The sequence below is a fragment of the Poecilia reticulata genome, linkage group LG6, assembly GCF_000633615.1.
Source record: "Poecilia reticulata strain Guanapo linkage group LG6, Guppy_female_1.0+MT, whole genome shotgun sequence".
Taxonomy (NCBI): domain Eukaryota; kingdom Metazoa; phylum Chordata; class Actinopteri; order Cyprinodontiformes; family Poeciliidae; genus Poecilia; species Poecilia reticulata.
The window spans coordinates 6,993,926-7,008,703 of record NC_024336.1 but is presented as its reverse complement, the minus strand read 5'-3'; the positions used below and the strand labels follow the sequence as shown (position 1 = coordinate 7,008,703).

The 14,778-nt window shown below is 42.7% G+C and overlaps 1 protein-coding gene across 5 annotated transcripts in view; it reads right to left on the bottom strand.

Moving 5' to 3' along the window:
• The window catches only part of tmem117 (transmembrane protein 117), a 48,894-nt gene that overhangs the window by 17,145 nt on the left and 16,971 nt on the right, over nucleotides 1-14,778 (bottom strand). For all 5 annotated transcript variants that reach the window (XM_008411033.1, XM_008411032.2, XM_017305515.1 and 2 more), the window contains exon 3: nucleotides 10,944-11,076. In XM_008411033.1, the coding sequence (XP_008409255.1) occupies nucleotides 10,944-11,076 (133 nt within the window). The remainder of the gene's footprint in view (nucleotides 1-10,943; nucleotides 11,077-14,778) is intronic.

The window sequence follows — 14,778 nt, the reverse complement described above, 5'->3', positions numbered from 1 at the left end:
AGCGATATTAATTTTGGATATCAGCCCAAATTTTCGCATCTGTGAATCCCTACATCAGACCAGTGAATTTTTAATTTTTTTTAACCAAAATCTGTTCTTGTCCAACTCTAGCGAGCCGGTGTGAGCTGCAGCCTCAGCCCTAGCTGACCCCGGTGTGGTATTATGGTGCTGTAGCACATCTACTTCAAGGTTTGACACGTTGTGCACTCGGAGAAGGCATCCTGCAGATTCCCCGGCTATTTGTGTCATGCTTTTATTTTGAACCGCGGGCTGAAACCGGTATGAGGTGGAGAGGCAAAGGAAACGTTTCATGAACAAGTTGTTACCTTTTCTTGCATAATGTATGCATTGGTGTGAAAGGTACAGTTTGGGAGACATGCTGAAAGTATTTCTAAAGTCTGTGGTGCGGCGTACCCATCTCAGTCCGAGTCGGACAGGTTCTGGGGGCTACGGTTTTTCCACTTACCCCGAAGGTCGCTCTGTGTTCTGGTGCAATGAGTTCTGTTCTCCAGGTTTGCAATGTTTCTCTTAGTTCATCTCTTAGTTATTCAGCGGGTGTCTCGCTTCTCGCCTTCTTACTGTAGCCCTCGTCAGAAACTGCATGTCCTCAGGTACCCTTGTTTTTCCACTTTCCCATTTCACCACCTGCTCCCCGTTTTTCCCAGCCAGTCCGCCAGCTTGCACTCAAAATCAATCCTCTCCTTGATTATTTCGTGGTTATTTCTCAAGTCCATTTGTTTACCTGATTATATCGAACCCGGCAGCATGCGCACGTCATCAAAAGTCTCTTTATTATCTTCATTTACATGTGAAATGCATCGATTCCCAACGTCCAGAGTTTAGCTTGGATTTTTAGTTTTGGATTCAAGTTGACACCGGCTTCCGCAAATTACGATTTGAAAACTACAATAACCAGAGTTCAAAGGTTTCAAGGGTTTTCGGCCTCCGTGACGCAAGTGCTCAATATTTATCGATCCACAGAAAGTACAGTGTCGTCTTAAAAAGCTTTTTACACCTTTTGTGCTTCCTTTGAGTTCGTCTTTTAAGCACTTCATCGACACTGAAAAGCTCCGTTTGAGTGTTCATGCTTGTTAGCACTTAGGTATTTACTGACTGAAAAAAAAGATGGAATGCCTCAGATTGGCCAGTCAGGCTGAAAATTGGCCAAATCTACTTTTGTAGGTGTTTTTTTTCCTGTACATTTCTGCTCCTGTGTTGTCTTCTAGCTCCCAGCATTCTGGACCTGCAATGCATTTTCAACTTTCTTGCTCTTGACAGCAGCTTCTAATCTCTCTGCCCAACTACAGTTTGCTTGTACAGATGCTCATATCTATGGCAAAATCCCACAAAGGCAATTAATTCTTGCTTTAAAAAAAAAAAAAAAAAAAACTTTGTATAGAGCTTTTAACATGACGTCACTTGTGCCGTGGACAACACCATGTGAAAACAGACACCACCAGAGGAGAAAACAGCAAAAGGGGAAGGTGGAGGCTGCTAGAGGATGCTGAATTTATAAAGTTAGATTAGAGGAAACGGGATGGTTTAAAATCTAAGTAGAACAAGTAAAAAGACAAACAAAAAAAGCTGAATGAATGATAATGAGCTTAATGATAATACTGACAGTCGAATGTTATCTGTATTAATGTTGCTATGGTATCTAAAAGTTGTTGCCAAACCTAGGATTTTGGTGACAGAACACTTTAAATACACGTTCAGAGTTTGTGAAGAACCCTAAGCAGTTTTTGGTGTGGTAAAAACTCAAAAAAAGGGTTCAGAAATACTAACAATATTTTATGAAGGTGTGTGATTATTTCCTGTGACTTTAGCAGGTGCGTGGTCAGATGAGGAGGAGAAACCGTAACGCACGCTAAAAGGAACAGAAACCAAAGTGATCGCTGCTAATGTACCCTGGCCTACAGGTGAACAGTTGAGATCATCGTGATTTTATTGTAAGTTAAACACTTAAGTAACCCTAAATAAGTTACATATATCATATCTATACACTGAAAATCTACAGAGTATCTGTATTTTTTTCAGATTTATGCTCTAAAGTTTGTATGGCTGCGCTAGATATCAGGCGTGAATATACAGAGCAATAAAAGTCCATTCAGTCGGCCGAACACAATATTGCCAAACACCTTAAACATTTTAACTTACCTAATATTTCACTCCAAGCTCTCCTTTGTGGTTGCAATTTTCTATGCAATATTATGATGGCAATTCCAATTCAGCACTGCTTATTGTCCAGCTCTGTTATTCACTCAAACCTGTAATTTCTCTGGTGTGATGCTGTGAGTTTCAGAAATACTGTWGCAACTTTATTATTAGACTTCACAAAGAAAGCATCCCTGCTAAGGCAACCTTAAGAACCACCTTACAAAGTCCTTTCAAACATCGATTCTGAAACATTATTTAAAATGTTAGTTCTGCAAATGAACTGTATTTCTCCAGTTCCTTTCAGACTTTCCAGGCTTTTGTTACAACAACCAATCTTAGCTTTTCCTCCAGTGGTAATAAAACCAACTATYCGGTTGTTGGAGTGACTGCTTCATCTCCTAAGATATCATTTCCTCCAAAAAAAAAAAAAACTTTAAATATGGTTTGCAAGCAATACATCTTGCATAGRAACATAGGAATTTTGTGAACAAAAACATAGATTTCCTACAAAAAACAGCGGAGATCARGTGTGCACCGATAAATCGGTTGGCCGATAAATCAGCTACATCAGATAAATCTGCTGTAGCGAAGCTACAGTTCACTTCTGATCTGCTCAGAAGTGAGAAGTGGCTGACTGGCCGGTTACGACTGAACATGCGTTGTTAGCAATGCGTTGTCATCCCACTGTTGAATCTGTATCAGTCAAAATCTTAAATCAGCAGGTCAGTGATTAGATAGAAAACTGCAATCGGTAAAATTGTAATTTAACCAGCATATGACTAAACTGGTCTACTGGTCACTTTATTTTAAATAGGAAAAAAAATACATAGATTGTTTTTTATATTAAGGGGCTTTTCACTGTAGCACATTCACCCATGGGGCCTTAAAAGCAATATGAGTGTGCAGGTGATCGCACCGTTAGAAAATAAACAACTCTCCCTGCAAGTTTTGCTCTAATATCACTGCGCTCAACTGCAGTGTACGGGAATGTGATGTACTTGATCTGCATATGGATGGATGCATCCCATCCAGCTGGCATGGCTCTGCTCAGGCTTGACTGGCAGAGTCCCAACCAGTTTACCAGCTCCCTCCTAAACATCTCTGTTGCCAGGAAGTCCAGCATGGTCAGCAGCTGTATGGCTTTTTGAAGTGTCAAGAACCAAGACCGGCTGGAGATCTAAGTATATATTACTTACAAAAGATGCCAGTGGCTGATTRYCCAGTCACATAAATAGATTGAAGATCATTTGCAATATTCTCCAACATATAAAACCGTTGTTCAGAGGTATTCTCTGCACCACTTGTCGCATGGTTTAAAGGGGCAGTATTGTGYATTTTCTAGGCACATAGTGCCATTTCATAGCACTATCAAGTAAGGATGTTACCTTCAGTTGTTAGAAAAGTTCTGTGTCTATCAAATACGACTTAAAAGAAATTAGATTTTTGCAATTTAATGCCTTGGAATTGGGATGATGTCTCTTTAGAAACATACTCTTTCTGAAACTCCATCAGGAAATCATCAAAACAGTGCTCCTCTATTAACCCTTTAACTTTTTTTTTTTTTTTCAACCAGCGTTTCACTGAGATGTAGCTTGTATAACGAACTAACGAGGTGTTTGCCAATTGCTGCTGGCTAGTCTGAAGGAGCAGAGTGGGCGTGTCATGGGAGAGGGCTGCTCTGTGAGGAGTTTTGCCGTGGGAGACTAAGCAATAAATGAAACATGCACGAAAGAACCAAAGCAACACTGCAGGTAAACTTTTGATGAGGTAAAGCTCGAAACGTCRATTTTACGCTTGCCACTTTAAAATACATTAATTTCAAAAACATGAATGTAATACTTGCATTTTTTTTCCCTCTGCTGCCAAGGTTGTACAGTTAATTGCGTAAAGGCAACTTTCTTTTATAAATCAAGCTATGGAGTAAGCTGTAGTCACTGATGTTGATCATTTCCATCCCAGGACAAASCAGGAAAACCAAGAGAAAAAGCCCATACSTCCCTGCTTCACATTTCACTCAAGTCTCCTCCATTGAAGAGCAAATGACTTCTTTAAGTGGAAGACTTTCGACTAATCCCTCATCAAACGCGGAGGCCACAGTAATGAGTCATTTTCCCACACTGAACGTAACGTGGATGTGTAGGAGTGTGGAAGAAAAAAAAGAAAAGAAAGCAGGACGTGAGMGTAGAGAGAACGCGTGGGCGCGAGCTGTGCTAAAGACGTACTGTGGGTTTGCAACCCGCAATTTMAATTTTCGTATTGGTACGAGACGGAAATAAAAAATAAAAWAAAAACTCAATTGAGGGCGCAACTGGTGATTTATTTTTATTGTCGGGCTATGATTGTCTTGTTTATTTAATTTTTTTAATTAATAGAACCGCCCTGCAAAAGGTCAGGACAGACCATCAATATCGCAGCCCATGCGAACGATTATGAAGCGAGCGAGCGAGCGAGCGAGCGAGCGAGGGGGCATTTGTGATGCTTGTAGCACCGATGATTTATATCTAACACGAACAAGACGCAGAGCGCGAGTGTGGATTTTAGAACTGGAGAAAACAGACAGTTTTCATCCTGGGAGAAGATGTGGAAGCGGTAGAGGACTGCAGCTCGCAGCCATCTGTCCAGCAGCAGCATTCGAGACAGCAATTTATTAAAAAGAAGGAAAAAAAAAGAAAAAAAGAACGACAAGCCAGCCAGCTCTGTGATGTGATTGTTGCTCAGTAGGCCCTTGAGCTTGTTGCATAAACACAAACATAAAAAAAAACATACTGAACAGACACCATTCACCTACAGAATTAATGTTTTCTTTTTTTTGAACATATGGTGAAACTAACATAAAATTTAAAAAAAAACAACAACATACAAAGCCACTGTGGACCTTAGAGCTTAAAGTGGTTCAGCATTTGTAAGATGGTGAAAGAAAGTACACAAAAACGGATCCAAGCAAAGATTCTAACCAATATGACAGCTTGTTTACGACGAGATAAAAGCAGCACAGCAAAAATAACACAAATCTGCCACGATTCTTAGCTAAAGGCGTGTTATTCACCCATTTCACACACACACACACACAAAAATAAAAATAAAAATAAAGGGCAGCTCACAGAACTCACTGTTCGAAGCACGTCCCTTGTGTAGGGAGCAGTGCAACAGGAGGCATGTGAATACCGCAACATGCTATTTATTTAGCCCTTTGTCCACAGCATTAGCCCAGCTTAGCGCCAGACAAGCAAACAGACAGACGAGGAGGGACCAGCACACATGCAGCACAAAGGATCATCCAAACAAAGACAAATACACTTATACAGTGGGGTCTAATCCCGCTCAGGCGAGCACTGCAGTCAAAATGCCACATCCAACACTCTCTGCTCCTCATTAAACGCTTCCACTCTCTGCAGCCCACAATCCATCGTTTAGCTTACAGCTCTTCCCTCCTGCGCCGACAGATCTGCGTTGCGGAAATTAATCGCAAGAATAAGAATCAAACAGCTTTAGGTATAATTTGGGATGTCTGAAGTAAGGTTCTGTTAAAAGGTTATAACCACTAAACAGAAGCCTTGTTTCGTATAAATACAGATTAGTTGGACTGAGTATTGCCAACTTCTGAGAAGAGAAAGCAGCTTTTAGGCTGTCCTTCCTGGGGTTTAAATTTTTTTTTTTTTTTTTGGTTTCACAACCTTGTGGTCCACTTAGAAGTCCAGAAGCACAACAACAATAGCCAGTGGAAAAGTGACCGACTGCTTGGACTGCAGCTAGGAGGGACTGCTGTGAGAAAAATGGTCTACCTTTGAGTGCTTTGGGATGGGGGAGGAGCCAAATGCCACACCTGCTTGTTGAGAAACGTAGTAAGAAAAACAAAAAAAACGCCTATATGCTCACAGGTCAGTTTTCAATTTAATTTCCCTTTGATATTAATAAGGTATTTTTGAATTTGAATTCAATGAAACAGAAAAAGTTACATAATTTGTTGTTAGGTGCTTTTTGAAAAAATAGTAAAAGTTGCTAACACTAGTAGGACTTGAAGGCTAAAGCTAATTGCTAACCTGAGAGGGGCCAAGACCAAAGTGCATTTCTACTGTTGTAAACAACTCTCTCAAAAACATTGTGGCGGTTTATCTGATGGACCCTTTAAGGACCTTTCAAATGTCGTCACATTTGTACTGGGTGGCTGTTTGCAGAGAAGTTAATTATTATTTAAAGCAGAAAATAAAGGTAAAAGGCAGCTAACACCAATTGTCTTTCTGCATAAAGCATTTAACTCCTCTGGTTTATGGTCATCGTCCATTTGTAACACCCATCAACCCCCAAGCTTTAACTTTCTACATCTTCCTTCAATATGTTCACAAAATGTTCTTTTCTCATGAAACCACCTACTTTATGATGTGCACCATTTCCTCCTGCAGCAGTATAACCCCACGACATCATGCAGCCACCCCCGTACTTCACAGTTGGGATGGTGTCCCCAGGCTTACAATCATTCCGGTTTGTCCTCCAAATGACACGGTGGTGTTAGTCCCTGCGTGCTTTTGCAAACTGCAGTCTGACTTTTTAAAGTTTCTTTTGGTGTAACGGCTTCATTTTATTGTATTTAAATAAACTTTTACAAATAATTTCAAGTCTGTTTCTGCCGTTTCTTTGAACAGAGTTCATGACTGGTGAATTGTTTATTGGGATTCCTAGTTTGTTTCAAGATATTGATAAAATCTTGTCCTGTTCCTGATCACGCGATGTCATGTTCCGTCTCGTCACATGAGCTGGATATATGCTTTCAACCTACGACAGAGTCATCTCTGCAGACAAGAAATTAATTGTTCGTAACATTTCAACAGAACATCACTTCAATCGTCTGTGCCCTGCTCCCAAGTCTTCATTAGATCCACTCAAACTTCCCAGCTCCCCTCTCTCCTTCTACGTTCACACACTTTATGTCCTCCTTTCCTCCAAATTAGCCTTGATTAATGTATGCACCACACACAGGGCCACCTTAATTAAATAACACCACCTAATTAGGGGCTGATTTTGGCTGGCAATGGTGCTGTAAGGCGGCGGAATGGGATCGAGCGGTGTGACGGAACATTCATGAAGCCCCGTCGAACTCCCTGGGCGGTCACACTCCTGCGGTTTCACACAAACAGCGCCCTACTAATCTGACAGTTGCATTAAAATGCAAATAGTCCAGATGTGAGGATTTGGTAACAAGTGCGGATTACAGTTCCCAGGCCCCGTCACCGAGATCGGACGTCTTTTCCGCCCCCGCAATCCGCTACGACATAAGCCAAGGAGCAGGTAGTTGGTGTTGACCTAGAAGTGGCTGTGCAAATATTGGCCCTACGTGTGTGTATAATTACACAGGCTGAAAATCTCTTTGTGTTGAGCGATAACAGCGCCTGATGAATCCTTTTTACATCGCTAAGCAGGAATAAATACTTGTCATCCAAAAAGATACACAATCTCTTATCGGTGATTGTTTGCTGCCCCGGTGCCGGCGCGGTTTATCTCCGTTTCCTTGTGCATGTATTTCTGGGTTTAATTAAATCAAGCTCAAGTCCAAATGAAAGGTCAGAGAAAATGAAAGCATATTAATGAGCGCAGGGTGGCCGCTGGGTAGAAGGCATCAGGCCTGGGAGACAGAGGGGTTACAGACACAAACCCAATCCAAACTATTCTACCTTGCCACCCACACACAAACATACTCCTGCAACTTGGAGAAAGTGCAAAACAGGAACAGTATGTGTGTGTTGGGGGGAATGTGTGTGTAGCCACCGGGACATCATCCTCCTTGCAGTGCGGCATCACAGATTGATGTCAGAACTTGAATCTCACGCCAAAATACCAACCATTGGTGGCTAAGATAAGTAAATACTCCACAATAGATAGATCAATGAGCTCAAGCAGCACTAATTCCCAAAGAGGCACTGCTGCAGCAACAAAGGGGGATATTATACTTTTTCTTTGGGCTGTGACAAAAACTACAATGGTTTCGCCTTGGGGTGCGGCAGAAGCCGGCTGGACAAGAGAGGAGAGGGATGCAAATAGGGTTTGGACGCAGATCAAAAGACTTAAGTTTCACCGCATCATCAGAGCTGGAGCCCTTGTTCTCCCTCCCTCCCTCCATCACCTTTTAGCTCACTCTGCTGCATTAATGCTGCTGCAGCTTAGAGCCAGTTTTTTCCACAGGCAGCGTCCTGGCAGAGGGTGGACGCTGCTCTTACGTGTCGGTCTTGAACAGAGATGTGAGCGCTAATGGCTTTTGGCAGGGTCCGAGTCCTCGACGGACAATCTGTTGGAGCAGAGCGAGGACGGGCGGAGGGGGGTAGAGAGGGGAGGGAAACAGGAGGTGGAGGGAGGTGTGGGTGAGAGCACATTGCAGAGATGAGCCCGCTTGCTCCTGGTGGTGGAGCAAGCGTCCTCTTGCTTTACAACAGCGCCATCTGTCTTTGCAAAGAGAGCTACACGGGTGCTGCTTCTGCTCTTAGTGCCTTGTCACTTTACGTTCAATAGTTGGCTCTTGCTGTGTGGTGCCGTCTGTGACAGACAATGCAATTGGATTATGCAAAACATGCATATCAGAATATTATAAATGAGTTTGTTTGCCTTTGAAAGTGTTCAAGAACAGTACCATGCAGAAGTATTCGCATCTTGCTACATTACAGCAAAATAAAACAAAACAAAAGACAATATCCATCCATCCATTTTCTTTACGCCCTTGTCCCTTAGTGGGGTCGGGAGGTGCAGGTGCCTATCTCCAGCTAACGTTCCGGGCGAGAGGCGGGGTCACCTGGACAGGTCGCCAGTCTGTCCCAGGGCAACACAGAGACACACAGGACACACAACCATGCACACACACACTCACTCACACCTAGGGGCAATTTGGAGAGGCCAATTAACCTGACAGTCATGTTTTTGGACTGTGGGAGGAAACCGGAGCACCCGGAGAAAACCCACACATGCAAAAGGAGAACATGCAAACTCCATGCAGAAAGACCGGGGCCGGGAATTGAAYCCAGAACCTTCTTGCTGCAAGGCAACAGCTCTACCAGCTGCGCCTCTGTGCAGACAATATCCTACAACCACTAAAATCTGACACCTCTCCATGCTTATTTACATTTTATGAAGAAAGAAGTTGCATGTAGTGTCTTCTTCAGAGTTTTTCATGTCGTTTCCTTCAGTGGTTCTTGGCGCAGCACCACCACAGGAGAGGGGGGGTAAACGAGTTGCTGAAAGGGTTTGGTTGGTGAAGTGTCAAAGCGAACCGCATCAGCCGAAAATGTAACAAATATTGGTCCCCAATCAGACAGAGTCTACTGGACTATCGGACGTTAAAGCACCCTTAGCATCAAGTACAGGTGTGTCAAAGTGTCCCAGTCAAAGGCCAATCTTAGTTTTATTTAGAAACTATGGCAAAAGTTTCAAACTGATGGTCAGTGACCTTTTCCATTTAAATGTGCCTGTGCTTGAGCAATTTGACAAAGAAAGATGGGMAGACATGTGAGCCTCTAAGACTTGCAGCTGTAATTGCAGAGGCAGGTGGTTCTGCACAGTAACTGGCTCACATTTTCTGCAATTGCCCAGCAAGATATGTTGAGCTTTGCATTTTTATAGCAACACATTTCAAACTCTGAGAAGGTTCAGGAGCTACGACTATTCCTGCAAGACACTGTAAACCTCCGTGTTTAACGGTTCTCCGGGTATCACTGAATAAAACCCTCTTAAAATAAATGCACCATCAGTCTAAAAGAGGGTCTGTTTCCATTTTTTCTTTTTTCTTTTTCTTGACATTTCACGGCTGAAATAGGAGTCCGTACCGAGATAAAAAGGAATCCTCTTTGTGACAGAAGCACTAAGTGCAACTGCAAATGTAACTTTTCCCTGAGCGAGCAGCATCCATTGTCCCAGCGGACCTGCCCCTCCCTCACTTCCCTTTTTCCTGGCCAACTAGAGAGAAAGAATGAGATGGATGCCTGTGTCACGGAGCTGGCCAGAGTGACAGATGGCCTGATTATACAAACTCATCCCTCTGGTCATAGAAAATATATATATATTCATATATATTTGTAACAAAAACATGCCTGTAAGGTAACATCCGTTATCTGTCTGTATCTTAAAAATATCCGCGGCTTCTTGTTAGTATGGGGAAAGAAATAAAAAAATGACAGAGGTACAGATAGATCCCATTACAGTCCTGGCCTCTGTTGTTTTTTTGACAGCTTGTACCTGGAGAGACACCTGCCACAATGTTTGGTCCTGGGCTTTTTATGCAACCCAAAGGAGCGAGGCGGTAAATCATCTCGCTCTGACCTTCAGTCTGGCTGGCTGACTTCAAGGGCATGTTTTCTTTCCTCTGGATGGACACGTTGCAAATGCATAAACGGATTCCTGTCATGAACCTGATGTGCGGGTGTCAAGCTTCGCTGTGCACATGGCAGTTTCCCAGCAGGTAAAAATCTGGGCCGGCAGGCAACAATTTTTTTTTTTTTAAATCTTCCGAAATACTGTTATGAGCCAGAGAGGTGTCAAAAGAATTAAGCATGATCATTTGAAAATAAATACAGGCTCTAGACGTGATTTTTTTTTTCAGGATTAACCAGCCCCGTTTTGCCTATTCCTGCGAGTGATTTAAAGTCTGGGCTGATTAGTGAGTCCGATATCGAGTCTCTCTTCAGGCGAGACGTTAAAAATCAATCAAACAACCTCAAAGGAAGCACACGTATCGTCCTAACAAATGAGGAAGAGAGAACTGAGGGAAAATGGGGCAAACGAAGAGACAACAAGAGATTAAAAGGTCTTACTCCATGCTTCCCGCCATCAGCAGAAAGAGGTTGTAGATGTGTGAGAAGATGAAGAGGAAGAGGATGGTGCTGAAGAACATGGTCATCCAGGAGCCATGATCCTCGCGGAACATTTTCAGGCGCAGGTATCGACCTAAAGGAAAGCACGACAAGGACAAGGACGCTGCCGTCAGTAAGCAGGTTCAAAGAGCGTGTCAACACGCGACAACGGAGGTCGAGGCAAATGAATTAGTGACGGAAATCAATGATGTCCCCCTCGACTGGGTGACGGAATTTAGATTATATATGGTGGTGATGTGAAAATGCAACAAAAGATGTCTCCTCAGGCTAATTTCAGTATTTCTTTGTACAGATGGGGTTAATGCGTTGGTAGATCGTGATTTAAGACATTATTTCAGATTCGTGGCATTTTTCCCAGAGTTCTGCCCTTGAATTTAAATTGTGGGGAAATATCTTTCTGGCAGAGCGTGAGATATTCAGATCTGCAGCCTTCTGCTATGAATATATAATCAAACGAGCAGAGCTCAACATGACAACTGGGTTCGTGGTGCCGCTGTTCGCCAGTTGCCGCGATCTGATCCTTGTGACAAACAGTAAAAGGGATGTCTTTAAATCAAGGTCTCACATTTTGTTCTCTTCTAAATGGAAAGTATAAATCAGTCAAAGATCTGGTGAATGGCAAATATGGTGCAATTAGACGTGCATAATGTAATCGCACAACAGCTGTCATGTCCTTGATCCGCCACCCACACCGCTCACAGCACACAGGCAGACTGACGCTCTACATTTACCACCAACACCAGTCAGACCTGGGTCAAACGACCCCGCTTCGAAAAACAATGAATGAGAAACGACAAACGTTGAAGGGCATGAAACTCAAAAGGGGACTTTATTTTTTTGCCGCAATTCAAAACATTCACAATAGGACCAGCAGTGTCACTTCAACAGCTCAAAGTCTACATGTTTTAAATAATGGAAAGAAATGTTGTTTGGGCAAGATTTCATCAGGTGCATGAACTCTAGCTATGACGTATTAAGAAGGTCTAAAGCCTTTAAAATTTATTTCCAAGGTTTTCAAGTCATAACCGCTTTTTAAATCGTCCTTTCACTCCATGATCAACGTGTTCTTTACGCCACGTAATCAACTGAAAGGAGGTAAGCAACTAATCAGAAACCTGTGACCACAAATTGCAAGGATTAAGAAATGAGTATGAACCCGTTGGTCTACTTCATACAAAGGACCTAGGCCCTTGGCTATTGAGAAGCGATTGGACTCTGTTGAAGTACTGAACTTTACGTAATTGCTAATATTTGGACGCGACGCATGCAACACGCCAGTTCAACACTATGAAGCTTACCGGAAACTGCATGCGCTTTAAACAACCATTCCACACAGCAAGTAGAGAAGTGGTGAGCTGAAGTAGATAGGTGTTCAGGTTTCGTTCCTTTCCTCCGCTGCCACTGCTAAAACTACAGGCCGAGTACTATTCCAAAACAGTGCAGAAAGTCACTGCAATCGTTTCCAAAATCTCCTTCTGTTCGCCAGCTGACCCGGTTGAAATTCTAATGGAGGAATTGAGCTTATTGGGAGGAAGCCCAGACTGAGCTATGAAGGGAGATGAGAATTGAACAAAACTGTGTAAGACGGTAATGGCCAGGCTGGGATTTTAGTCAAAGAGATGCAAAAGCTCTTGGACTAGGACCTATCCCTCCTTATGAGCAGGAGAAAAAGGATGAATTGCAACATGGGCTGGTCATTTGTCTACGGCATACCCCGAAATTCAACCAATGACCGCTAGAACCAGCTCACAGACAAGTAGGTTTAGACAATGTATGGATGAATGGATAGATTTAGAAATTTTTTTTTCTGTTCTGAAATCCTGCAATGCTAATTGCAGGAATCTAGGCTAATAGATTATTCTCCAGTTGCTTTACCAGGTTGGCCAAACGTACCTTCAACAAGAGGACCAATCAAATAAGTCATACCTAGCTGCCATGGGTTTGTGGGAAAAATACTTAAAAAAAAACATTGCTAGTAGTGAAGCAGCTAGCCTTCCCGGAAGACTCTTCCAGCTGTTTGGAACTAAAAAAATAACTTTAGTACTCAAATTTAAACATAACTCATTTAAACAAATGGCACATTATCATGGATGGATGGTCTTTTCCTCAGTTGCTTTCGAAACAATAAAGCAAGTTGATTTTAGCTAGACTCTCTGATGGGGGGGAAGAAAAATAAAGAACAATTGAGCTTCAAACTTCAAAGCATTTGACAAGCACTTTCGAAAGTTCCGCTTTCATGCAGCGAGGCCTGGTGTTAATTAAAAAACCCTGTACGAGTTAGCTGGGCTATAGTACACGATTCTATTTCTGCCGCTTATTAGCGTATTGCTCACACAGAAACACGGCGCGCCGCATCTCTGCCAGCTGTGATCCGGTGCCAGGAGCGTCCATTTTCCCAGGAAGAATCCTTTGTTTTTCCTCTCCTCCAGCTCAGTCAGCATCCCTTTCAGTGAAGAGCTCCTCGGAGGAGCAATTGCGCTCGTGTGTGTTTGTGCGCGCAAAACACCGCAGCGCGCCAGAGACAGCAATAGCAGAATGCTCCATTTATTTTCCCATTACAGCCTGGCTGCTTTCCTCTCCAATAGTTTTACATGCTGTTAAGCCTCCACTGGCTCAATGTTAATTGTTTATGTCCCCCCCACTCTCCTCCTTCGTGCAGATACCTCAGAACAAGGAAATGTCTGCTGAGGTTAAGTGCTCTAGTAATTAGACTATTTTTGGACGATTGATCTGATGTCAAAATTGAAAGTTTACCTGTACGGCAGACGACTAAATCTGTAATATTTACTTGAACAGCAATGTTTAATTTGAGGATCTTGAGGGTCAGAAATCAAAGAGGCTGAGTTTTAAGCCGTGCGTACGTCTTGCTCTGTGATTCTCCAGGACTCATCACAGTTGCATAATTGAGTTGACTTGCATGGGTGAACTTAATTGCCTCCACAGCCAATGAGCCATGGCTTAGATGTTAGTGCACACACACTGTGTATCGGCACATCTGACTTTTAAAGCAGCTACATTCCACAATCGACCTGGCCAACACACACACACACGCGCACACACACACACACTCCTATATGGGCAAGACGTAAACAGAGGTGATTCAAGACCACTCAGCCAAAGCTTGGTTTGAGTCACTGTGCCTCCCTACAGTAAGGCACCCCGATAAGGAATGATTCATGAGTTCAGTCTCACCGCGAAGCTCAGCCCAGATGGGGACAACAACAGCAGTCACAAGACAAATGGAGTGGACACTGACCCAAACACAACAGAGATAGGAGACACTTCTTATGCGTTTACTCTCACAAAATGCAAACTAAAAATATAAAGTCTTGTTATCAAAGTAGCTTGTCACATATTTGCAAAGACAGGGTTTTAGAAATGACTTTCCAGTCTGTCTGAAACGATGCCGCCCTTAAGTGGTTGCTAAAGTGAGAGGTGCAGCTATGTCTCCCTCTACTGGTGATACACGGACACCACAGAGATCAGTTCAGACGCCTCATCATAAAGCACGTTCTGGGAATAATGGTGACTGATTTTGAATTGAAAAAAAAAAAACGGTAGCCAGCTGGAGGTATAGCTAATAACTTCTCCATGTTTAACAGTTAGACTTAGGGATGGTTTTGATGACAAATATTAGGAAATCTTGAATGTTTCTGCCCCACCCTTCAATGAACTTTGCTTGAATCTTACGGGAAAGGTAAAAACAATCATACATAATTGAGAAGTAGACGTATTTACAGTTAAGTTGTGAATGCAAATCCATTTTATTTATAAA